Source organism: Micromys minutus, assembly GCF_963924665.1.
Source record: "Micromys minutus genome assembly, chromosome: 5".
Taxonomy (NCBI): Eukaryota; Metazoa; Chordata; class Mammalia; order Rodentia; family Muridae; genus Micromys; species Micromys minutus.
In genome coordinates, this window is record NC_137974.1 from 56,842,996 (window position 1) to 56,870,358 (window position 27,363).

Consider the following 27,363-nt stretch of genomic DNA (forward strand, 5'->3'; position numbering starts at 1 on the left):
CTAAGTTTCAGTGGAGTCTCTGTCAACTGTTCCACGCAATCCTTAGGTTAGAGCATAGCTTGCTATGAGGCTGCTGTGCTTTACACTTAATGGACATTTCACAGACAGGGAATGAATGGATGGATGAGTCCGTGGGAGGATAACAAAGCCCCACTTAGCATGCAAGGGAGGCTCGAGTCAGCTGAAAAGAGTGCTCATGCCATTGCCATCACCATTAATGATTCTGAAAGCCATGTATGTCATTGAAGACACTTGATTGCAATTTAGGTTTGCGGCTTCCTGGAGATAGAAAACGAGAAGCATTCAATGCAAATACAACTGTTGTGTAAGAACCAGAGCGTGAGCTGCTGGCCTTAGGACAGACAGTCAGGCCAGCTCTGGACTTCATGAAGAAGGTGGTTGGCTGGAGGATGGGCTCAGCATGTGAAGGTTTCCTAGGTAGCTGCAGACTCGAAACAGTTCTGTCTACCGAATGTTCAGCATGAGCCTCTGCTGTTGGGGATGTCTTCATACATGACTTCCACAGACCCCATGTTTCAAATTGTATTTATTTTATAAGTATCTTTGTCTGCATGTATGTATGTATGTGCGTATGTATGTATGCATGTACATCATGAGCACGCATGCCTGTGGAAGCCAGAAGAGGGTGTTGGATCCCCTGGACAGGAGTTACAGACTTGTGAGCTATCATGTGGGTGCTGGGAATCAAATCTGGGTCCTCTAGAAGAATAGCAACTGAGCCATCTCTCCAGCCCCCACTACTTTTTGTAGTTAAATCAAATATCTTTCATATATTTCTTGAAACACTTTTTATGAACCAGTGAATACCGAAAAGAACTAAATGTGAACCATATAACACATGTGCCATGCTGTACAATAATATTTTGCCTGCCAGTCTTTTTAACATTAACCTTTCCGAATTTTCAAGAATTTCTTTCTATTTCACAAGGTTATAATTCTTTTATTTACACTTATTGTAGCATATAGTAAAACAATACAATGTTCAGCCTTGGGTTTGTTTGTTTTGTCAAAAAAAAAAAAAGAATCAGAGGGCAAGCTAAAGAAGGGTGTAGGAAGTAAAGGAAGCTTTGTGCAACAACACATCTCAGTGGGTAAAAGGGGACTGGCCACAGGTAAGCAGAGAGAGCCTGGAGGAGGCTGAGCAGACCTTTTTGTTGGGGGGGAGTGCTCTTAGGGAACACCAAAAGTCTTCATAAGACAGCATTTGAGGCCTGGAAACAAGGCATGTTGGCTGATAAATATGAAGTCTCTCCTATTTAAAACTAATTGAAATGCCCCATTCCCCAGCCTTCCTTCCCCTTTCTGTGCACAGCGACACAGCACTTCCATCAGCTCAAGACTGAGGACTATGCCTCATCCACCTTCAAGAAAGTTCCCACCCAAACACCCTCTTCCATTAAAAACTGCTTCCAAGGACAGATGGACTTATTACCACCAAGTTCAGGGTGCACATGCTTATGTCCTACACCGAGCTGAGCTCCTACTGCATTTACAGGTTGCTTGCTCACTAGTCTACTGAATATAGGTACTTTCAATTTATAAACACCTCTTTTCTCAGCAGAAAGGCAACTGTCATTTTTTCTTGTTTCCAATGCCATGCAAACTGCCTGAGATATGAAAGACAGCCATGTGTGGTGTGGTGGATGCTTATAATCCTAGTGAGGTCAGAGGACAACTTGTGAGAGTCACTTCTCTTTCCATTATGCAGCTGCATATATCAGAATCAGGTCATTAGCCAGGTAGCAAGAGCTTTTTACCTGCAGAGGCATCTTATCAGCCCATGCCTGGCTCTTATGTGGGTGCTGAGGCTCCAAACTCAGGTCCTCTGGCTTACACAGATGGACTGAGCTACCTCTTCAGCTGTCAAAAACAGTTTTTTAAAATAATATGTGTGTGTGTGTGTGTGTGAAGGCCTCATTTATGTATGTGTACCACATGTGGATTTTTAAAAAACATTTCTGTTTTGAAATCTTTATTATTTTGATTTATATCTTCATGTTATGTGTCTATATCTCTGCCATGTATGTCTGGGGTGCCCAGAGGCCAGAAGAGGATAAGGACTCTGTAAATGGAGTTACAGGCAGTTGTGAGCACCCCCTACTGTGGGCGCTAGGAGCTGAACTTGGTCCTCTAGAAGAGTATGAGCGGTCTTAACTACTAAACCATCTCCCCAGTTGTGTTCAAGAATTTAAAGCAGAGTCTCAGAAATATATTTGCAGCAATGTCCACAGTAGTTAAGCCACCAAAATGCTGATACACGAATAATAGGCAATGGAATATTATTTAGCCTTAAAAGAAAGGACTCCAAGCTGGGCATGGTGGCACATGCCTTTAATCCCAGCACAGGCAGGCAGAGGCTGACTATCTCTGTGAGTTCAAGGGCAGCTCTCTGAAGAGAAAATGTTTTAATCAATACAGATAAAACCTGAGACCAGGGCTGAGGAAGATGCCTCTGACAGTCGGTGCTTGCTGTACAAGCACAAAGACCCAGGTTTGATTCCCAGATGACTTGTTCTCAGCACTTCAGAGGAAGAAAAAAGAGGACTCTAGGGTTCACAGCCAGCCAAGCCTGCTCAGTGAGCTCTATGCTGTGAGACACTCTCAGAACCAAGGCGGACAGCACCTGCAGGACTAGAGATAGACCTCATGCATGCACACTCGCCTGTGACCTCAGAGTTTATTTAATCTAAAACATGAGAAAAGGAATGGACAGGATCATGCTACCTCTTCAGAGTGATTCAAGGTTATTCATTCTAACTCCAATGGGATCTGATCGCACAAATCTAGATGAGTGAGCCAAACACAAGTCTTCAGAACAATATTTAACTGAGAAGACTGCATCTTATCAGGTCTGTTCTTGGGAAACACTAGTTTTCCTTAGAAAGAGATTTTATCTCCAACATTCTTGATGTTTGAGTGTTTTGTTTTCACAGTGCAGACAGTAGACCAGGGCATGTGTTTCTGTGTATGCAAGCATGAGCATGATTGCACACAGTGTGCATGTACTTGAAATATCCATAAAGCCACAGGTCAAAGCATCCGAGAACAGTCCTGGCAGACAGACATACTTGTCATCACTTTGACAGGGACGTGGCTGCTGAAAAGAGGGCCACTAGTATTTAGTTTTGTGTGTGGATAAACAAGTGTATTTATTATATCTCATGTTTTTATTATGTTAAATATAAAATTGCTTCTTGACTCAAAAGAATAACAAAGCCAGGCTGGTGAGATGGCTCAGGGGTAAAGGCTTGTTGACACACAAACACCTGAGTTCAATCCCTGCGAGTCACATGTGAGGAGAGAACCAACTCCTGCTGTTACTCTCTGACCTCCTCAAGAAATCGTTATACACACCCACAATAATAAAATAAATACAAGAGAAAAAGCTGGGTGTGGTGACTCACACTTTTAATTCCAGCACACAGGAGGCAGAGGCAGGCAGATTTCAAGACTAGCTTGTTTTACAGAGTGAGTTCTAGGACAGCCAGAGCAAGACCCTGTTTTGAAAAGAAAAAGCAAAGGGTGGCAGCAGCAGCAAGCTTTGAGGGCGCTGTCAGCTTCTGATTCCGAGGGTCTGGAGCACAGCACTCAGAGCCCCCCCCCCCCCCCCCCCCCCCCCCCCGTGAGCTGCCCTTTTCTTCTGCACACTATTGCTTCCTCACGGAAAGTACATTTCTTTCTGTTCATACAATAAAATGTTAATGGAGAAAAATTTTAAAGTCACTAACAGGCACCAACAAGCACAGCTGTTAGGTCAAGCCAATCCAGACAGCTTGGGAGTCAATCTCTTTCCTGTTAGCTTTGTGTGACTGAAAAGTGTCTACAGACCTCCATTTCTTCAGGAAAGAGGACATTTCTGTTAGTGTGCATGGAATCATTGCACTATTTAATGAGTTAATAGGTAAGAAACGCTTCAAGCAATACTTGGCATCAACAGAGCTCAGGAAAGTAATTTATTTCATCAACTGATACTAGGACTCCCTTTAGCTCAGTCAACAAACCCAGCCTGATTAACTGGCTCCTGCTAAGGTCTTTTTGGTGGACACTCACAAACTCCCCTTCCTACTGGTCAAATGACACAGGTAATAGACAAAGTATGTGTGGGGAAATGATTACTCTGGTTGTGGCTAGTTCTCTTCAAATGAAACAGCAAACAATTAGTTGCACACAACCTGCCGTGCCACTGAGGTGTGGCTTTCAGCTTTCTGCTGCACCTCCGGAGGCTTTAGGACTGCAGCGCCCGCTCAGATGCGGCAGCAGCCACTCTCAATGCCCTTTCTGAAAGTCGACTGGCATGGCCAAGTAGCTGCTGGATGAATGGGAAAAATCAAGTAAAATCTGCCCAAGAAAGACTTTGAAGACACACTGAAATGTAACTTCAAACAGCACAGCTCTGTCCACTGGGGACGGAAACACAGTAACAGATTCACTAGGGGACCTACTGAGCATCTGGACTCTTTCTTTCTCAACAAGGTGGCAGGTTCGAGCTGGGCCAAGTGTGGAATGTGGGACATATAGCTGGTGGGGATCTGGTGGCTCCATAGCAGTTGCTGGTCGGTGACTGTCATCTTTACCTGCAGAGGACCAGATGTGACTCTACATCTGCACTGCATTCTTCAACTTATTTTATTGCTAAGTGGATAGGTGGCCACAAGGCATTTACCCAACTAACCAGCCCCATTTCCTGCTTCATTTCTTTTTACTTTTTTGGTGCCTCCATGAGTTTCATTAGGGTTGTTTGCAGGGAGTAAGGGAATTTATTTGACTGCACTAAATAAAATGTGCATTAGAGTTGTAATTTTTCATTATATTACTTTAATTTTTAAAAATAGATTTTCTTTAAATTTAATTTATACGTATGGATGTTTTGCCTGCGTGCATGCTATGTACTTGTTGAACCCCCTGAAACTGGGATTACAGATGATCGTGAGCCACCAAATGGGAATTGAGCCTGAGCTCTTTGCAAGAGCAAGAAGTGATGAGCTATCTCTCAAGCCCTACTATATTTACTGTCTTTTGAGAACATTTTAAAAAGATTTCTCCTGTAGGATTGGTTCTAGTAATGGGTAAGACAGAGTAAGCATATTTTGCACAGCCTCTCACACAGAGTATAGCCAGATCTGCTCAGAAGGCATAGAATAGCAACTTGAGGGTTTGGAGAGAGCAAGGTTTGAAGACACAGCAAGCCAAGTTCTTGGTGTGGACTCAAGGCAGTCAAACCCAAAAGTGCACCGGGATCAGTCATGTACCAGGCATGACAGAGAGCTTTATGTGACACCTCTAGTGTGTGTGTGTGTGTGTGTGTGTGTGTGTGTGTGTGCGTGACAACATGTAGAAGTCAGAGGACAACTTATAGGAGCAGTGTGGCTCTGGGGAAGCAGACTCAGGCTGTCAGGCTTCGCAGCAAGCACTCATACTTGCTGAGCCATCTCACTGCCCATACAGCTGTCAGCTCTGAAAGAGTCAGAGGAGGAGCGAGTTCTAGGACAGCTGAGGATACACAGAGAACTCAATCTCTAAATAAATAAATAAAATATTTGAAACCAGCTTTAAAATAAGATGAGCATTTGCATAGCTGTGAACCCTGTGACTACTGAACTCCACTCTCTAGAACCTGTAGCATATGATGTAATCATAGGATATTCAGACAAACGTCAAAAGACAAGGCAGATGTTCATCTTCTCCCAAGCATAAAAGCCACACATCTTCAAATCCCCCACTCCCAGTCAGGAGTGTTAACCCCAGCCTTTAATCCCAGCACAGGCAGGTGCATCTCTGTGGGTCTGAGCTCAGCCCTTTCTATGTATCTCCTCCAGAACAGCAAGAGCTACACAATAAAGACTCTAAAAACAAAACAAAACGCCAAAACAAAACCCCCAAACTAATAAAAAAAATTTCATCTCCCCTTAATTCAATATTCCCTGTATACTGTTCCCAACTTTGGTTCTCCAGACCTGAACACCAGTCTGCATCAAGGGAATAAAATTCACTCACACAAGTTTTTTCTCTCGTTCATTTGCACCCTCTTCCTCCGCACCCCCCTCCATTCTTTCTTTCCCTTCCTCCCTTTATTGTGCTGATTAATCACTGACCCAGCAGACTATACAAGAATTCAGCTACTGAGCAACACCCAGCCCAGCCATTCTCTTAAAACCCTTTTTTTACCCCAATCAGATGTAAATCAGAGGAATAGGTTTCTCTTCCCAGAAAACTCATTGTGTCAAATTGGCAAAATACCTAACCAGAATAGAGAGACCTTCCTAAAGATTTCTCTTAATCCCTGCCTCTGAGATTTGAGAAGTCATCCCCCCACCCCCCACTTTTTCTCTCTGAGACAGTTTCTCTGTTTAGCAGCCCTGGATGTCCTAGAACTCATTGTGTAGACAAGCCTGGTTCTGAACTCACAGAAATCCACCTGCCTCTGCCTCCTAAGTGCTGGCATAAAGGACATGTGTCACCATACTTGCTGTAACTACTTTCTAAGCAGAAGACAGCTGGACAGTCCAGATCTTAGAGCCATAAGCACAGCTAAGAGTGAGTCAGCTGGCCGAGGCAATGCAGAGTGCACAGCAGCCATTTGGGTTCTCTGATTAAAAAGCATCTCAAAACCAAGGTCAAATGTCAGGGTTTTTGTTTGTTTGTTTTTAAGAGCTTCCGTTGAAGTGTATTTTAAGGTTAAAAATAACCACTAAGGTCTGTAGTCATTCACATCTTAAATGTCAGCTTCTTTTTCTATTAGTATTTTATTGATATTCTCCATAGTCTGTGCTTAGAAAACAGCTGGAGCTGGTGAATAGCAGACAGACATCTAGCTGATGAGCAGGAGTCTGATGCTATACTAGTTAACCTTCAAATCATTGAGTGACCCAATCTAATGAGCCGAGTAATCGCTTTCTATAGAAAAGTCTCTTTAAGGAAATTACAGGGTCTTGAGAGCAACTCACCATGCAAAGAAAATCTCATACATGCAAGTACATTTTTCTTCAAATAATAAAAAACAGTACAATAAATTGAAAACTAACTGGTATTTTATTTCCTTGGTAAAACTGGCCCTAATTTTGAAAACAAATGAGATCAAATCAGATAGAGAAATCCTTGGCAGGCCCATCTCTATTGCTGTACTAGGGGTGGTGCTGTCTATTAGAATACTAAACTTTCTAAGTCATTTGTTGCCCTTTAAAAATAATTTTAAGGGGCTGGAGAGTTGGCTCAGTGATTAAGGGCACTGACTGCTCTTTCAAAGGTCCTGAGTTCAGTTCCCAGCAACTACATGGTGGCTCATAACCATCTGTAATGGGATCTGATGCCCTCTTCTGGTTTGTCTGAGGACAGCTACAGTGTATCCATGCATAAAGTAAATACATAAATCCTTTAAAATCACAAAATGTCAAGCCACACTATCCTTGAAGCACCAGGAAATGTGAGTTCAATGACACAGTGTGTGAAATTCACAGTGATAGCCAGGCATGGCAGTACACACTTGAGAGGACTAGGAGTTCAAGGGTAGCCTAGGCTAACATACACAGTGACTGTTACCTCAGATTCCCCTGAGAAGGGGGACTATGTCTGGGGCAACAAACTCAAAGGCTGGAAGTAACATGAGCTTTAGCAAGGTTTTTTCCCTCATTTTGTTTACTGCCTTGTTTCCAGCCCCTACCACATAATAACATATATGGGCCGCAACATAGTAATGCTCAGATATGTTCATAAAATAACAACCATCTGCAAAAGTTCTTTCCAAAGTTAGGACTGTGCCACACAAAGAACAGGGCTCCTGACTCCAGCCTCCACTGGGCTTACGGCTCCTAGAAAACCTGCACTGAAGAGTGGTCTCTACATTTTCTAAGAACTGGGGAGCTGGAGAGATGGCTCAGTGGTTAAGAGCACTGACTGCTCTTCCAGAGGTCCTGAGTTCAATTACCAGCAACCACATGGTGGCTCACAATTATCTGTAATGGGATCTGATGCCCTCTTTGGTCTGTCTGAAGACAGTGACAGTGTACTCACATAAATGAAATAAATAAATTTTTAAAAAGAAGTTTTTCTACAAATCTTTTTAATGTTCAAGATTAATTATGGAAGAGATAGGTCCTTCTATCTACTCTGCAACCTCTGCATCCAGTCATTTTCATAGTTAGCAGCCTTATGAAAACTCACTGCTTGCCCAGGAGTGGATACGGATGGAACACGCCAAGTTCCAATATTGTTATTAAAATAATGCCAATCCCATCAACCCCTGAAAGTGGGTGCTTCCCAGAATCCCTGTCAGGCACTGTTAAATACCACACGCTGATCAGTGTTTAGGAAAGATTCTCAGACAATAATGGGCATGGGAGATGAGAAGAGAGAAAGGAAGCTATAACTGCATGCACTACCACGGAAACCAACTATCCTAGAGTAGACCTGCAAGCTCCTGGTTTCAACCTCTACACCATCGGTTCTCAACCTGTGGGGTGACCCCAGGACTGCCTAAAACCACTGGAAAACACACACAGTCACATTATAATTCACAACAGTAGCAGACTTACAGTTATGAAGTAGCAGTGAAAATAATTCTATGGTGGGAGGTCACCACATGAGGAACTGTCTTAAAGGATGGCAGGATTATGAAGGTTGAGAGCCACTGCCCTCGACAAAGAAAGCTGCCCAAATAAATGCTGCACAAACTTCTAGACACTGATAGGGACCTAAAATCCATGTAGAGTTTGGGTCATCTAGAATATTTGAGTTCTGGATGATAAAAATATATTTGAAATTTTATTTGATAACCACCTGACACACATCTACGGTTCGCAAGTGAACAAGACCCCCATGGTGAGCCTCATCTCAGCAGCCGGCAGTGTTCAGAGGAAAGGGGTGGATGAATACTCATGACAGGCTATGGCAAGCACAGTCTCTCCGTCAGTAAACTTGAAGCTACCCAAACACAGGCACAGGCACCCTCCTCCCTCCCGACAGGACTGAACGAGTCAGTGTTCTGCCTTACCCGTTAAACAAGCTGCTCCCATCGGCTGCCATATTCTCACAGAATCACTGGCTGGGCCTCCTCTCCTCGGTTATCTACAAGGAGAACAGCCTGTGAGCAAGGGCTGAAGCATGGTAAGAAGAAAGCAATTTCTATAAAACTTACAGTTTCAGAAAAAGATTAGTATATTACAACAACAGTGAAATTCCTACAGCTTTTCAACTTTGACATTTCAAACCATGGCAAACAATATGACCCACATTTCTACTAAGAGCAACCAAGGATTCAGTCATTTACAGGGAAAATGAGCCATAAATGGAAGCATTAAAGGTTTTCTTCTGGGAAAAAGAACATTTCTGTTAAGATCATACCTTGGCTTTGTATATAACTTGAAACTGTCAGAACTGAAAAATCATGCTAACAAAAGTACTCCAGGACCAAAAGCTACACTTACTGATGTCCAAGTGCAAAGCATGGTGGTTTGGAGAGGATATGAGATGATTTCTTTGTATTAATTGGGTTTTTACCTATATGGAAGCAGCAAGTATCTTTAAAAACAAAATATTCTATACACAAGGATATTATATTAAGCAAAAATAGAGTTTATGAGTTCAATAGATTACACATGTAATCACTTTTTTAGATCTCTGACATTTTATTTGGGATTTAATAAAAATAAAATTGATGTGTTAGCTGCTACATAACAGGATGGCCAATTCCCTGTTTTATCAGCCAAACAGTGAACACAAGAATTCCTCTTGAGGGAAACTTTCTTTTTGAAAATATGCACCCTTGATATGGGGCCTCACCTCTATGGTCCAGTCTCCCTGGAGTGGGCGGTTCCCTGAAGAAAGGCCGTCTAGATCTCAGAATGGTTGTCAAGAAAGGGAAATTGCTCTGCATTCTACAAGGGGAAGAATTTGTTGTTTTAACTCTAAAAGGGACTGGGAGAAGAATGATGAGAGGTCAGAGAAGAAAAGAAGAGCCCATACAAAAGGGCAGAGCTGGGATTGGGTGGGGGTGAGGAGCTCAGGCCAAGGACAGCTGAAAGTTGTCTGTATTAATGCAAAGTTAGGCTCTCTCCACCTCTATTTTGTTCCCTTTCTTTAGTTAGGCATACAAATCCACAATGCCCTGTATGAATAGAGCCTTTTGGAAAATCAGAGGCACCAAGGTTCACATCTGGGTGCATTTGGAGCTAATCAGTATTGCAGGGCAAGAAAAGTCTGAGCTCACAGGGCAGAAGAGCTGCAGACTGAGACACTTACAAAAGCTCTGTAGGAAGAGCTTAATTTACTATACATTATAGGCTGCAGGTCTGAGACACCAGACAAACTACATTGACATTGTGTGGATAGAGCCTCAAATTCAAACAGTATCCCTGTCTCTCACCCGAAAACTCTTAACTTCCAAAGTAAAAACATTTCCCTCAAAGCTAATTACAGTTAAAATCAAGTAATTTTCATTTAATTTTAGATGTCCCCTCTCCCCAGCTAACTACATTAATCACTTCTACACTCAATAGCTGTAAGATATGTAACCACATGGAATTTATGTTTAATATCCTATATATATTGTTCTTAGTCAGAAGGCCATGCCATATTTTTGAACCCAAGGCTTTAGAAGCTGAGTTTGAGGCCAGCCTGCTCTTTGGTGGGTGTGTATAGAATCAATTGTAGGGATTCCCCCATCAGGCAAGCAAGTACCCTACAATCTTTTTTTTTTTTTTTTTTTTTCTGTTGCAAAAAAATGTAACCTACAATCTTAACTTTTCATCAGAGAAACTGAGGTTGTAGCTCAAGGACCTCAGTTCAAATCCCAGTACCATGAATCTCAAATGAGATCTGACTCTGTATTCCATTATATCCAATAAGACACTAGAAGAATCTGCTCATCTATAAGGGTTGGCACAAGAGTGTGGAAGTGAAAAGGCCTTCCTTTTAGAACTAGGAGGCTTGATCATCTGGTGACATAGCAGTGGACGGACTGTTCAGTGGTAGACCCCGGCCTAGCGTGTCTGAGGCCCTAGTTTTAACCCTAGCACCGGGGAGTGGAAGCCACCGGCTATTTCAGAGAATACTACCCAGTTACAGAAGGAACACTTGACACTCTGTTGTAGTCCTGGATAGAAAAGTAAACGTTGGTAAGCCATATCTTCTCTGCACTATGGAAACAGAGGCAGGAGGATATCTGGGAGTTTCAGTCTGGCCTGGTCTATAGTTCTTGGCCAACCAGGGCTGCAAACTGAGATGTCTTTTTTAAAAAAGTAAAATGATAGAGACTGAGAAGCAAAGCAAATGGAGGACACAGGAGAGGAACTTGGAAAGGTGGAAAGGAGGATGCAGGCAGAACTGAAAGGGGTAAGAACTTGTACCCCAGATTTCTACTCTGACCTAGTGGCCACTGACTGAAGCTGGGAGGTTTGCTCTGCAGAAGACTACAGAGACTCTGGGTTTAGACATACCAAGGTCAGCACAGGAATGACAGGGCAGAGGTGAGGTGTTCTAGAAAACCAGGCTTACACAGAAAACCCTGTGTCAAACAAACAAACAAAATACCAAAAAGAAAAAAAGAAACAAAAGAAAACAAGGGAAAAATTATGTTTAGTCACTCATGTGCATGCTCATAAGCAGAGAAACTTTATAAAAAATAAAAGATCTGAAGAGATGGCTCAGCAGGTAAAGTATATATACAGACAAAGCATTCATTACATATAATACATAAATAAATCTTAAAAGAAAGAAAAGGTACCAGCTCTTGCAACAATTTCCAGTTGCAGAGGCATGCTTAGCACCATGTCTAAGGTCCTCGACTTGGTCCCTAGCACAGGAAAGAGAAGGGAGGGAGGATGGAGATGAAGGGAAGGATTGAGGACAGGCAGGAAGGGTTTCGCATACATGAAATGTAACAGGAAAATTAATTTCATAACGCCACAAGAAAGAGCCAGGAGATGACCTGGGAGTGCTATAAGGAAAACCTGTTAAGGCTACAAGTGATGGGTTTGACTACATGAAGTTCATTTGTATTCAATAAAGAACAACACAGACAGAGTTAACTCAATACTCAGATGATATTCTTGTGGCTTAAAACCAACCAGGGAGTAGCAACTGTGTGTAGATATTAAGTTTGTAGATTATTATAATCATATAATTTCTAGTTTCTATAGGAAACAGTATACAGAGGCAAGTCACAGAAGGGAAGGTTCTAGCTTATTAGTGCTTTGCACAAGTTACACTAAGACATCATTACTAAATGGCAAAAGGTAGAAATGTAAGTACTGGGACAGTTACTTATTAGAAATGCCGTGCTTGTGGGGTGGAGTGTGATAGATCTACTTAGCTCTTAACAGCTCTTATGGCATCATGGCAATTCTGGGCCTGTATCTAAACTGTGCTGGTACTGGATACTGAAAGATTGCTACTGGTGCTACTGTTTACAGTAGCCTAGGTACCATTGCTATGGGGATCTATGTACACCATGGAATACTATGCCACAGTTAAGATCAATTAGCTAAGTCTGCATCCAGCATAAATAGAACTTCAAATAGCAAACAAAGTTAGAACCAGATATAGATGGCATTTCCAGGAGATTCTAAAGCCAAATTCCACAATAGCAGGGTGGAACCAGATATTCTGTGACTAAAGATAAATACCTCCCATCACTAAATATTTTACAAAGATGCATCTAGGATTAAAAGCTTATATAAGACATATTAGAAAGGATTTCGTAGGGAAGGAATATGAGAAAGATGAACACACAGCTTTTGGCCACTGAAGCGAGAGTACCTAAACCATGGAGTGTGAAGGTGCTTGCCCCCAAGCCTGATGACATGATTTTGGTCCCTACAATACATGAGTAAAAGAGAACCAAGTCCCCCACACAATTATCCTTCAACCTACACACAAACACACACATACACACCTCATAATAAAAAGAAAAAATCTTAAGAGGGGCCAGCTGGGTTTTAAAGGTGAAGTTTGGTAGTACACACCTTTGATCCCAGCACTAGGGAGGCAGAGGCAGTTGGATCTCTGTGAGTTTGAGGCCAACCTGGTCTATATAATGAACTCCAAGACAGCTGGGGCTACACAATGAAACTCCTTTTCAAAACCAAAACCAAAACCAAAACAAACAAAACCTCCTAAAACTTAATAGAAAACCACTTTGAACTAACACATATATTATGTAATAAAACCTTCTAAATGTCTCTTACATGTCAAGAGTAAAGTTTAAGTAGTTTTTTTTTCTCTTATTTTTAATTTAAAAAGTATGTTTTGGGGGCTGAAGAGATGGCCCAGCAGTTAAAACTGCTCTTCCAGAGGTCCTGAATTCAATTCCCAGCAACCACATGGTGGCTCACAACCATCTTTACTGGGACCCAAATGCCCTCTTCTGGTGTGTCTGAAGACAGCTACAGTGTACTCACATACATTAAATAAATAAATAAATCTTTAAAAACACTTTTAAAAAGAATGTTTTCCCACCTGGAAACTGTCCTGGCGGTCTAGACTCTTGTCCTCTCTGCCTGGGAGACTGGCAACAATTTGTGGCTAGCGTGTTGTGTAGTTGTTCTGTGAGCCACAGCTTCGGATTATGGAGGGGGACGGCCCGGCCGCCGCGGCCCCACCGTATCAGCCACTCTGCCCTACACGGGACGCATGTGTCTACAGCAGCTGCTATTGTGAGGAAAACATTTGGAAGCTCTGTGAATACATCAAAACACAAAACCAGTATCCGTTGGAGGAATGCTATGCTGTCTTCATATCAAATGAGAAGAAGATGGTACCTATTTGGAAACAGCAGGCAAGACCTGAGAACGGACCTGTGATCTGGGATTATCATGTCGTTCTGCTTCATGTCTCAAGGGAAGGACAGAGCTTCATTTATGATCTTGATACTATTTTGCCATTTCCCTGCCCTTTCGACATTTACATAGAAGATGCCCTTAAGTCTGATGATGACATTCATCCACAGTTTAGGAGGAAATTTAAAGTGGTCCGTGCTGACTCCTACTTGAAGAACTTTGCTTCTGACCGGTCTCACATGAAGGACCCCAGTGGGAGCTGGAGAGAGCCTCCTCCAGAGTACCCTTGCATTGAAACTGGAGACTCCAAAATGAACCTGAACGACTTCATCAGCATGGACCCTGCAGTAGGATGGGGAACTGTCTACACACTGTCTGAGTTTGTGCATCAGTTCAGCAGCAAGAGCTGCTGAGCCTGACGCTAGACTGTGCAACTAGAGAAACTCTAGGGTATGAATGAGCCAACCTTCCAGTTAAGAGAGCAGTGTGGTACAGGTAGCCTAGAGGTATATGTGTTTCTCATTAAATTTGAGTGGGAACACTAGTGAACACAAATAAAAATGAACAAATAAGCCCCCCCCCTGCATGCCCCCTTATTTTAGGATTTACCCCAGAGATCTATCTTCAGCCCTAATCAGTCAGTCCCCAGCCTCAGACAGATATGCCACATTGGGTATATGGTTGCTAAAATGTTTCCTTGGCTTTCTTATTTCAATGTGTGATGATGTAGGTCAACAGTCACTTTTGTAAAACTAAAAGTGTGGACTTGGAGGCAGCTCCTTTTGTCTGCTCTCTCTGCTTCCTGTCTGTCTAAACAAGAAACTCCATGAGCACAGGGTTGTGGCCTGTGGCTCTAAGACTCTGTTACCTATTAGTGGTATTGGTAAAATGTTTCTAGAAACAGCTCTGCTGCTTGGGAAGAGACACTCTTGTGAGCTGAATCAGCTGTAAGTATTAGTCTTTTTGGACTACAATGTTTAAAAAAGTTGCAGATATCTTGTCTGAGTGTTATTTGGCCTATTTACATAAGCAGTTTTAAATAAAATTGGCTTAAAATTTAAAAAAAAGAATGCTTTCATTGGACATATGGGGAAAAGTGAATTATACTCAAATATGTATATTACTACTACACAGTGAGAAGCTCACACGTATATGTGTGTTGTATGTACTTGTTATTGTGTGTTTGTGTATGTATGTGTATGGAATATGCATGTGGAGGTCAGAGATCAACAACACCTTCCCTGAGGTCACTTGCCACCTCTTTCTTTCTTCCTTCCTTTTGAAGCTGCCATCTTACTGAAACTCACGATTTGGTTAGGCTGGCTGGCTAGTGAGCTATGGCCTCTTCTGGCCTAAAGCACTGAGCATAGGAGCAGCCACCATGCCTGGCTCTTCATATGGTCTTGAGAAAAAGCAAGAGCAGCACTTTATTGATTAACCAACCCCCTTCCCCCCGAAATCATTCTCTTGTTTATCTTTTAGATTTTTAAATTTATATTTGTATAGGGGCTGGAGAGATGGCTCAGCTGGTTAAGGACACTGATTGCTCTTCCAGAGGTCCTGAGTTCAATTCCAGCAACCACATGGTGACTCACAACCTGAAGACAGCTACTGTGCACTAATATAAATAAATAAACCTTTAAAAATTTTATTTGTATGTATGAGTGTTCTGTTTGCATGTATGTATATGCACTACATGTGTGTCTATGGGAATCAGAAAAAGGGCATCAGATAACCCAGAACTGAAGTTACAGCAAGTTGTCACATGGGTGTGAGGGACTAAACCCAGGTCCTTTGGCAGAGCAGTGTGAGTTCTATCCACTGAGCCTCCTCTCCAGCCTCAGAGCTCATTATCCTTAAATGGGAACTGAACCTAGAGCCCGAGGCAAGCGAGGCAAGTGCTACAGTCCAACAAGCTACAGCCCTAATTCTGCAGAGTTTTCATAAGATAGGAATGCATTTTGAGAGCCAAATGTAGTGTGCGATGGTTTGCACATGCTTGACCCAGGGAGTGGCACTATTAGAAGGTGTGGCCTTGTTGGAGGAAGTGTGTCACCGTGGGGGTGGGCTTAGAGACCCTCATCCTAGATGTCTGAGGATGCCCAGTCCGTTGATGAAGATGTAGAACTCTCAGTTCCTCCTGCACCAGGCCTGCCTGAAGGCTGCCATGTTCCTGCCTTGATAATAATTGACAGAACCTCTGAACCTGTAAGCCAGCTGCAATTTAATGTTATTTATAAGACTTGCATTGGTCATAGTGTCTGTTCATAGCAATAAAACCCTAACCAAGCCATGGTGGCTCATACTTTTTAAACCAGCACATGGAAGGCTGGGACAGAAGGATCAAGAAATCAAGACCAGTCCTAGCCACATAGTAAGTTCAAGGCCAGCCTTAGGCTACAGGAGACCTTATCTCTAAAACAAAAACAAACAAACAAACAAACAACTAGAAATACTAAAAGAAGAAGAAGAAGAAGAAGAAGAAGAAGAAGAAGAAGAAGAAGAAGAAGAAGAAGAAGAAGAAGAAGAAGAAGAAGAAGAAGAAGAAGAAGAAGAAGAAGAAGAAGAAAGGTAGCTTTAAGTTCTTTAAATAAGCTGGGCTGGAACACAAAAGCAACTCTAAAACTCTAGTGACTTCCACACCTCAGTCCACAGGGAAGATACTCTCCTTCACAGATTCACTGGGAAAACAATTACTTTTTGGAGAATTTCACACATACACACCCCCAAATACATTCTAACTGCTCAGAAATCTCAGCAGATTCCCTGTTATAAGAGATTTCACAGGCAGATTACTGGGCACTATGTAGGTGCCATAGTTACTATGTTCATCACCACATGCTAACACAAACTGACTTCCAGGAACTGGGAGGTAACTCAGGAGAGTGGTTACTGCACATACAGGAAGCCCTCAGTTCCCACATACAAAGTAAGGCATGGTGGTAATTCCCTTGTAATCTCAGTGGTAGAAAGGTGAAGACAGGAGAATCCCTGGGGCTCTTTCGAGGCCAGCCCCAGGTCCCAGTGAGAAACTGTCTCAAAAAGCAACACAGATGGCTCCTGTAGGATGTCATATGAGTTTGAACTCTGAAACACACACACACACACACACAATCACCATGTTCGGTGCAAAATGACAGTTCTACTCCACATCCTCTTAGGATAGAACATGAGGGTTAAAAAACAAGAACCCAGTTACCCTCCCCTTTTCTCAGACCTTTTTAGACAGGTCTCTCTTGGTAGCTCAGGCTATCTTAAACATTGAGCTGCCATCTTACTTCCCCCTCCTGAGTGCTGGTACTACAATGTTAAGCCACCATATCAGGCTTCATCTCTTTTTATCTCAAGTACATCAATATAGAATGAATTCCTAGAGAGGGGCATATGCACATTTTAAATTCTAGTAAACCTTGCCAAACTTACCTCCAGGAGAAGTTCCCATTCCTGACTACAATGTGCAGTGTTTTCAGCCTTTTCAAATCCTCATCCTACTGGCAGGCACTGACTTCTAAATGTTCCTCAGTCCTACAGGTAAAGGGGAGTGAATTACATGTTTCATTTTACTTATGTGTAAATATTTAGAACTACTGAATTGAAAGCTTGGGTAGATTTTCACAAGGAATAATAGCTATAGACTAAGATGAATTCAAGAGCCATATTAACAGTGTAGCTGGGAAAGCTGTGTTGCTTGGGGATTTCAACACGGGGTATACCGTGCCATGTGTCACTGAGGCATACTTATCCACCACATTTGGGACATCTGAGTGCACATGCTCTACGGTCATGTACTCACTTTCCTGTCTTCATGAACTTATTTTTGCCTTTCTAACGGTAGAAGCCAGTCCCTGCCCATGTGAGGGAAGTGCTGAACTACATCCCTAGCCTTTAAATATCCTCTTTACTGATAATACCTCTCTGATCAATACATATGGATAACGTTTTATTAGTGTGGTAGATCTGATATACCCTACCTGTTATAAAGTACAGAGGTACAATTAGTGTTTAAACATGAGTATGAAATAAAACTAGCATAAAGGTTTATGTGCACTAAGTTTATGTGCCTGAAGAGGCCAGAAGAGAGCAATGGATCCCCTGGAGCTGGACTTCAGATGATTTTGAGTCGCCTAATGTAGGTCCTGGGAACCCAACTCTGGTATCCTGTGATGCTTAGGTATTATAGTTGAATATTACTTTGAATTCCAGCTCATTCTGCCTCTACCTTCCAAGTGCTGGGATTGCAGATATATTCCACCATGCCTGGCTGGAATTTGGGTTTATAAAAACAAAATACTAATTCAGACCCACAGACTTTGTAAGGGCCCACATAAATGAGATGACCTCTGTTCACAAGTGCCGATTTGCCCTCAGAGGCTCAATGCCTGTGATGATAACCCTAATGGTAACAATGACTGAAATAAGCTATTCACATTTTCTTACCCAATTTTCTTCATGACTACCTCCAGGTAACATTTTTTTTTTCAAGGAGAATTGAATTAGCTCTAACAGGGATTGTGACCTTACTATCCTGATAAGTCAGTAGCTATCATTATAAAAATAAGTACCATAATTTATCTGCCATTCTAGAAAGTCTTTAGCTCAATACTGATAAACCAATAAGCCTCTACCCATCCTTGCTTTAATTTTCAAATAAAATTTCCATTGACAAGATAAATGAATCCTTTGGAGGCTACTTCTGAGTCAAATGTTCTTGCTGCTTTAACATCTTCACAGAAGCCTGTGCTAGTGAGCACACTCAAATGCCCCTGTACATCTTCCCTGTGTCAAAGACTGAGTAAAGAAAGAGAGCAGGAAGTAGGAAAGAGCAGGACCTCCGTGAGACACAGGTTAATACTCAGCCATAATTTATATTTTGATCACTCAGCTGCCTATTGAAAAAGCTGATACAAAAGAAGAACTGCCTTTCCTTTGGGAAGCTAAGCAGCAGATAAAAGCATCTTCCTAACTCAGCCTCAACAGCACTGCCCTCCCACCACAGAGGGAGCAGTCACAGCCAGGAAGTTTCTGAAGATAATGCTGGAAGCTGGCTATCCAACTGGAGTGGGGGCAGTGAAGACCAGTTTCCTGGGCTCTACTATGCAGAGTGCTCTGCTAACCCTCCCCAAATCCCACAGCACAGGGGTGAGGTGGGAGGCTGCACACAATATCAGTGACCCATGGGCAGTAGCTATTGGTTACAGAAGGTCCAAACATTTCTACAGCTAAGGAGGGCATGATGGGAAGGGAGATAGACACATACAAAAAGCCTTTCAAAACATGCAAATACTAATTTTTACCCTGATTCTCTGCTGATGTGCTAGCCAACATTTGCCCCCATTCATTTTTTAGCCCCTACTGCGTGGAAAGCATGGAGTAGCAGTATTTTCACACGGCAAAGCTGGGAGAGACGCTACAAGAGGGTAAATTACTAATTAGCTCAAAGGAAGACAAAGAGAAAAAATACCTGTCACAGAACGCTGTTTACAACGTGACATGATAAAAACAACACTGCACACCTCAGAGGAGCCTTACTTTCCAGATTTCTATTACCATGTGAATGGGAAAGGAATGGTATTATAGGCTTTTAAAACTGTCCATGTCTCAGAAACAATAACACATGACTAGAAACAATGCTTCCCAAATAATTTGTAATTTTCTCGTCCTTATGAAAGGAAAGCCTTTCTAATTATTACAATCAGCTTTTATAAGAAGCTATATCTCATAGCTCTGATAACAGCTAAAAGAGAGGGAGAAAAGGAAATGAAGCCCATAAGTTCTGTGTTTCACATAGTCAGAAGGCAACTAATAACCCTCTGGCTTCAGTTAGACAGGCCTGTCTGCATTCACACCTTTAACACCTTAGACTGGAGACTGTCTGGAGGTGACATGGGGTCAGTTCATTTCCTCAAGTTACTATCTCCTTAGATCAGTTCAGTGTAAGGCAGACTGATCTGTATGAGTCCCAGTCAACATCCCAGAAGCAGAACCCTGTGTATGCTGGTCCTCTCCAGCTCCTTGAAGCTGCATAAAGATCTTCCAGATAGAACTATCACCTCAACTATTTCATGGCATGGCTTAACAGCTGTTTCTCACACAGTGCAACATTAGCAGCTACTGTGTCCTAAGGATGCAATACAATTTTTTGTTACTAGCAGGGGCCTATGCATTGGTCATTCACAGTGAGAGAATCTTTCCCAGAATCTGCTAAAGAAAGCACACAAGTCCTCCTAATATTTATTTACTTACTTGTTCTTAAGACAAGGTCTCACTTTAGTCCAAGCTCAACTGAAACAATGTAGTCCAGGCTAACCTGGAATTTATGGTAATCCTTCTGTCCCAACCTCCTGTTTGCTGGGAGTCCTGGTTTTGAATCAATACCCCTGACATTACTTTGCCCTAAGGGCTTTGACTATAATAGAATATACACCAGACTGATTCCCTTTCATTTCCCCCCACCCAGGTATTTATTTTGAGACAGGTCTTTCTATGTAGCCCTGGCTGTTCTAGAACTTACTATGTAGACCAGGCTGGTCTCAAACGCAGAGATCTTCCTGCCTCTGCTCTCTGGCTGGGTCACCACACCTGGCCCCTATTTTAATTTTTTTATGTGCATGAGTGTATCTGCCTGTATATATATATATATATATATATATATATATATGTATGTATGTATGTACCACATGCTAGCCTTGTGATGCTGAAATCTGTAAGAAGTCATAGGATCCCCTAGAAATTGAGAGTTATAGGTGATTATGAGCTGCAATGTGGGTGTTGAGGGTCCTCTGCAAGAGCATCTTTTAACCACTGAACTATCTCTTGGCCTCCTTTAAAAGGAGTGAGTGTGTGTGTGTGTGGGGGGGTAATTTCTCTCTTTCTTTGGTTTTTTTGAGACACAGTTTCTCTTTGTAGCCCTGGCTGTCCTGGAACTTGACTCATAGAGATCTGCCTGCCTCTGAACCAGGTCTGGCAATTATATTGTGTGTGCGTGTGTGTGTGCGTGTGTGTGTGTGTGTGTGTGTATAAGTGTAGGTGCCCTTAGAGACCAGAGGTGTTAGAAGTCCCCAAAGCTGGAATTACAGGTGGTGCAGAGCTACACAGTATGAGTGCTGGGAACTGAACTCAAAACCTCTGCAAGAGCAGTCAGTACTCTTCAGCACTGAGCCAGCTCGTCAGTCTCTTTTCTTTATTAAGACAAATATGCTCATAGTAATTTTCTCCTACGTTATTTGTTTAAACATTCTTAGTAATGATAAAGCAAACCCAGTAAAAAGAAGCGAGTTTGAATGGAGGCTTATAAAATCTCTTAGTGTCATTTCTGCAGCTGCCCTCAAGATTGAAAGGCTAATAAAACCCAGTCATCAAAAGACCATTTTGCAGATCATGGTGGTGAAAGACCAGGAGTTAGACAGACAGGAGGAGTGTACTTAGCTAGGTAAGAAAGGCGTCACATTTCCAAGATCGCCAGCTTCTCCCTCACCCTCCAGACCTGAGACAAGCAGCATTAGTCTCCCCCAGCAGGCCCTGCTGATGGACTGGCTCGACATGTTCAAGGTCAGATCTGTAGGAGTCACTCAAGAGTGGCAGACCAACCAACTCTCCTGTCTGTCCTCAAACTGACCAAGCCTAAGGGAGGGGAGGAAGGCTCTTCAGAGGGTTTGGAACAGTCTCTTTGTGGAGAAGAGACTGCAGTTGAGCCATTTGAGCCTCTACTTTGCAGAGGGCCTTTTCTCTGGGTGCCTGTTGCATGCACTTTCTCATTCTGTCTGCAATGCTGGAGCACTCAGGTTTCTCTGCTGTTCCCTGCTGCGCTTCAGAGTTTTCTTGCCTTGTAGTTCTGAAACTGGCAGAGAAAAATGAACCCAACTCAGATCCCTTGACTACATCATTTCAAGACCCCTAGACTGTTCAGTAGCACAGGCCTACACTTGCAGAACTTGGAAGGTGTAGGCAGGAGGTTCAAGAACTTCAGCTACATAAGACCCTATTTTAAAGAAACAAACACTTTTTTAAAAACCTCTCCAACAGAAGCCCCTGACCATTATTCCTGTCACAATTTATATGCCTAGTGAAGTTAAACACTAAAGGCTTTGCCTTCTATCAGTAGCCAGGCTGGACTAGAACTGAGGGGTAATCCTGCCTCATGCTGAGACTCCGGTGTGAACCACCATCTCAGCAGGCTTATGTTTTTAAATTTAGTAAACTGACTCATGCCACCAGATGAAGGCACAGTACTCAGTACATTTTGTAGGCAGGCATACATAAATCGAGAATAAAGAAAATAAAATAGCAATGTTCTGAACAGAATTTCACTTATGGATCGCTGAAGCATGACTTCCACTTTTCCTCAAATAGCAATAATCTTTCAACTGAGTAAGAAATATTTTTCCAACTTAAAAAGTGGGTAGGCAATTTGCAACACAGTAAGGTGCTAGAAAACTGGTTTGGAGTTGTTGGTTTTGTGAAAACAATTTTAGAATAAAAATAAGTAAAAGCACAGGAGAGCCCTGTGTGATATGTGTATTAGACGTCACCCTGGGACACGGGTCCTAGGTTCACTACTTATAAAGAAACAAAGGGTGGTGTGTAGTGGAAAGCTTCTAGAATCCCAGAACTGAGGTAAAGGCAGGTTAAGAATTCAAGGTAGCCTGAGTGGGGATGGGGTGGGTGCATGCTTTTAATCCCAGCACTTAGAAAGCAGAGACTGGGATCTTTGAGTTCAAGGCCAGCAGGTCTAAAGAGTGAGCTCCAGAAGAGCCAGTGCTACAGAGAAACCCTGTCTCAAAAGAAAAAGAAAAAAAAACTCAAAGTTATCCTTTTCCATACATAGACAGTTCCAGATTTTGGGCCAAGCTGAGCTATATGAAACACTATCTTTAATAAAAAAAAGAAAAAGGAAAAGAAGGAGGAAGAAGATAGAGAGGAAGAGGAGAGGGGAGAGGATATTTTAGAACAGAACTACAGATCATGTAAAGATAGGAAAGAAAACCCAACTAAGAGGACTAATCTCCCAGTTGAGATCCCTAGTACTAACTTACTTAAACCAGACAGTTGGCATTTATCTGTAACTCTAGCACTGGGGAGGCAAGAATGACAGGCTCCTGGAGCTTCCTAGCTAGCTAGCCTGGCTTAGAAGGTGAAGTCAGGACTCAGTGAGAGCCCTTGTGTCAGATAAGAGGTAGGGAGTGACTGAGGAAACACACATTTACACCTACACACATGTGCATGGCACACACAAAACTGAGGAGCTCAGGGGTATGGGTGATAGAGACATGCTTATGTACATGAAGCACTGGGTACCATCTCCATCATCAAATACAAAATAAAGAGTAAGTGTATCACTGAGTTAATAACAGCTGATAGAAATAGGGAAGTCACTTCATCTCAAAGGACCCTTTATTTCAGTACAATAGTTTAAGAGTCATGCCTCAGGGGCTGGAGAGATGGCTCAGCGGTTAGGAACACTGACTATTCTTCCAGAGGTCCTGAGTTCAATTCCCAGCAACCACATGGTGGCTCACAACCATCTGTAATGAGATCTGATGCCCTCTTCTGTGTATCTGAAGACAGCCACAGTGCACTCATATACATAAAATAAATAATTTTTAAAAAGGAAAGAGTCCTGCCCCAGAACTGCTATGAGGAGTTGATTTAGGACCGGTTCTGGAACTGAGGGTCATGCAGTTCAGTGACACCTTCTGTCACCCTGCAGAAGAAAGGGTTTTATTTTCTTGCTTGCTTGCTTTTTTGTTTTGTGAGACAAGATCTCACCTTAGAGCTCAGATTGACCTGGAACTTGCTAAGTAGCTCAGATTAGGCTCAAACTCCTGGCTATTCTTCTGTCTCAGCTCCTCAGTGCTGGAATTACTGCCCTGAGTTACTACACTAGCTAAAGATGTTATAAATGCAACAATAAGTGACTTTTTCCTAGTAAAAGGCTGAGGGCAAAGCAAGGAAATGAAAATGAATTCAACATTAGTGTGTGCTGATTATTTTTTCTAAATCTCCTAAAAAATAAAAGATTACCTACAAGGTTCCCTGTGTACACTTTAGCCTTATTTAAAAAAAAAAAAAAAACTGGGGTGACTTTTGATCTACCTGGGATAATTTAGGTGGGATATTAACTGAAGTTGCAGATATAACCGAGGCCTTTCAAGGTCTCTTCCCATCCAAAGACTATAATTAACCAGAAAAAAAATTATGTACAACCTATTGATCCAAATCTGAAAATATAAATAAGTTTTGTTCTTAGCAAATAACCAAAATAAAAGTTAAGCTCCATTGACAGCTGGGTATGGTACTGGAGCCGGTAACATTAGCACTCAGAAGCTAGGCAGCAGGACAGCCACAAATTTAAGGCTAGGTTAGACCACACGGTCAACTTAAGACCAGGCTGGCCTACAGTGCGAGGTCAAACCTCAAAATAAAAACAGAAAATTAGAGACAAGCCAGTTTTGTAGAGATCATCGTTACTCCTGGTACAGGAGGAGCAGAAGATGGTAGATCACTATGAGTTCTCGCCACCCTGCTCTATCTAGTAGGTTCAAAGCTAGCTAGAGATGGACAATGAGACCCTGTCTCAAAACAAAACAACAAAATATGGTGAACAAAAGAAAACAAAGCTAAAATGTAACAAATAGTGTCTGAATTAAAAGACTATTCCTTTTCAGCCAAGCATGGTGACCCACCACATAATGGAAGCAGAGACAAGGTCTCTGTGAGTTCAAAGCCAGCTTGGTCAACACAGCAAGTTCCAGGCTGATCAGGCCTGCATAGTGAGACCATTATCCCATAAACAGCAAAGAGTATCCAGTTTTGGTTCTAGAACATTTGTCCAGCTTATGCGACACTCTACAGTTCACCACCACCACAGGGGAAGAGGAAGAAAGCAGGGGAAGGAGAAAAAGAGGGAAAGAAAGAGGGGAGACCAGTGTAAAGCAAACATTCCAAATGAGAGGTTTAGCACATGGTAGCAGTGTAACAGAAACAAAAGGCCCCACTCAAAAGCTCCTTCCTTTGAGTCTGTAGTTTGTTATTTTCAGACACACAGACAGATAGATCATCTTCAGACAACTGCATCATAAAAATGGCAATACATTACAGAGAGCACAACACAACTGTTTTCAACAGTCCCAACACGGTTAGTTATACAGGCATGTGCACAGACCTCACAGAAACAGGCATCTCATATTAAAGATATTCTTCATTTTCAAAGTTAATGTTTCTAGACTAATCTCAATTAAGCAGGAAAAATTATAAATAAAAATTTTCCTATAAGTTGCTAAAATCACTACCTACCTTGAATCTGCCTAGCAGAAGCCAGAAAATAAACCATGAACTATAAGCTTGCCCCAAGCACAGCTAACAGTTAACCCAGAGTTCACATTCTAAATTACAGACACAGACACACACACACACACACACACACACACACACACACACACACACACACACACGTTTATGATAGTCACAAACCAAAAACCTAAGTTTTGCTACATATGCAAAAATCCACCAAATTGGCAATCTAAAGTCATACAACACTGGGAAAGGAGGCTGGGCTTTTCCTTTTAGAGATAAGGTAGGTATGGCCTCTCCTTATGTTTGTTTGTCTATTTGTTTCAGACATAGTCTCTTGTAACCCAGGGTGGCCTCAGCCATACTCACGGAGGGAGACAAGGCTGACCTTTCTACCTTGGGAGTGCTAGGATGACAGGCATGCAACACCATGCAGTGCTTGGACATCAAACCCAAGCCTTCATAAATGCTAGGCAAGTCCTGTACCAAGTGAGCTACATATCCAGTCCCTAGACTAGGAGTTGCTCAGATTGTCTTGCTTGCAGTGCTGAGGACCAACCTGGCACACCATAGATGAAAGTTCCACCGCCAACAACACTTACAACCTCTTCAGGACTTCAAGATGAAAAGGTACCACTGTTTGTCTGAATGTACACCAATGAAATACCCTTGAGAACAAGACTGGAGAGATGGCTCAGTAGTTAAGAGCCTTTGGCTGCTCTTCTCAGAGGATACATGCTAGGTTCCTAGCACCTCGCAGTTGTCTGTAACAGTCACTGGGGAATCTGACTCCCTCTTATGTAATGCCCCTCTGAAGACACCAGGCATGTATGTGGTATATAGACACATGCAAGCAAAGCACCCATACACATCAAATAAAATCTAAAATAAATAAATAAATAAATTCAAGAATAGTTTCTATCCCCTGTCCCTCTGAAAAGAAATTATATTTTCACATTATCAAATATGAAATACTCATTAATATTCTTAGCTAAAGATAATCACTTTGTAATGAAAACTCATTAAAACGCTACCAAGAATTGTCCTCAAATTCTCATCTTCCCTTTAATTTCCAAAATGGTCTTCTAGGGCCAGAGAGATGGTTTGATGGGTAAAGGAGCTTGCTGCCAAGCCTGACAATCTGAGTTCAATCCCCAATACACACACATGATGGGAAGAGAGAGCCAACTTCCACAACTTGTCCTCTAACCTCCATAAGTGCTCCACATACATACAAATAAATAAATATAATTATTTTAATTAAAAATGAGCCTTACAAATCAAAAGATTCTAAAAACATCAATGTACACTTCCTATTCCATCATAAAATAGGCAGAAAGACTTCAATCTTACAGATTTTTTTCATAAAGGGTATTCATAAATCCATTATGTAATCTAAAAGATGAGTCCATTGCTCTAAAACTCCCCACAGTTCTACATCCCACCTTTCCTCAGTACTGTCTACAAATCTAGGGGGTGAGAAATTACCCATAAAAAATGTCCCACACAGAGCTGAAAGCAGCATATACACTCAACGTCCTCAGAGCTGTGACTTCAGTCTCCCACTCAGTAAACTTCCCTGGTTGGTTATTCACCCTCCCTCTCTCTCTCTCTCTCTCTCTCTCTCTCTCTCTATATATATATATATATATATATATATATATTCTTCAGTTGCTGAAAACACTTAGGCAGAAATCGGTCTGATTGATGAAAACAAAACCAAGTCATGTCTTTCTCTCCCCAATGGTGTACTCTTCAGAGAGAGAGACAAGGCTGTGGATAAGACACCCTGTCCAGCACTGTCAGTTCTAAAGCTGTTCCTCCACCCACAGAATCATCTCACTACACAGGCACATTGTAAATAAACACACTCATTTACCCTTTAGCACAACATTAGTGAAACCAAGAGGATTTCAGCACCTAAGGCTGCCAATGTTTCTACCACACAAGAACAAAATCAAGTAAAAATGGATCTCATCTTTTCAAAGTGGACATGAAAGTGGATTTTCAAGCAATGAAAGGTGGAAACTGGATCCAAGACTTCTTGAAGAGAGAAAAGGGTTTCTGGAATTTCCTTCTATTAGGGACAAAAGGACTCACAAATTCAATACACATTTCTCTTAACAAAGAAATCCTATGCTGCACCCCCACCTGGGGCCCTACTTTTCAGGGTTTACCCTTGTTTCTGGGTCCCATTTCACTCACCACATAGTTCCTTATCTTCCGCACCAAAGGCTCCCTACATTGGATTCTTCACTACAGCGTTTGTGCCCTGCCCCTTCCA

At 42.1% G+C, this 27,363-nt stretch overlaps 2 protein-coding genes across 3 annotated transcripts in view; one reads left to right on the top strand and one right to left on the bottom strand.

Annotated features, from left to right (window-relative positions):
• USP49 (ubiquitin specific peptidase 49) overlaps positions 1-9,055 on the bottom strand; it is a 33,186-nt gene extending 24,131 nt beyond the window's left edge. For both annotated transcript variants that reach the window (XM_080916817.1, XM_080916816.1), the window contains exon 1: positions 9,008-9,055. The gene's annotated coding sequence lies outside the window, so the exon portion shown is untranslated. The remainder of the gene's footprint in view (positions 1-9,007) is intronic.
• Positions 9,056-13,579: 4,524 nt separating this feature from the next.
• LOC308420808 (protein N-terminal glutamine amidohydrolase) lies at positions 13,580-14,203 on the top strand (the record flags this gene model as incomplete). Its single annotated transcript, XM_080917059.1, has 1 exon — positions 13,580-14,203. One exon carries the CDS (start codon positions 13,580-13,582, stop codon positions 14,201-14,203), a length of 624 nt encoding a protein of 207 aa, XP_080773185.1.
• Positions 14,204-27,363: the final 13,160 nt, after the last annotated feature.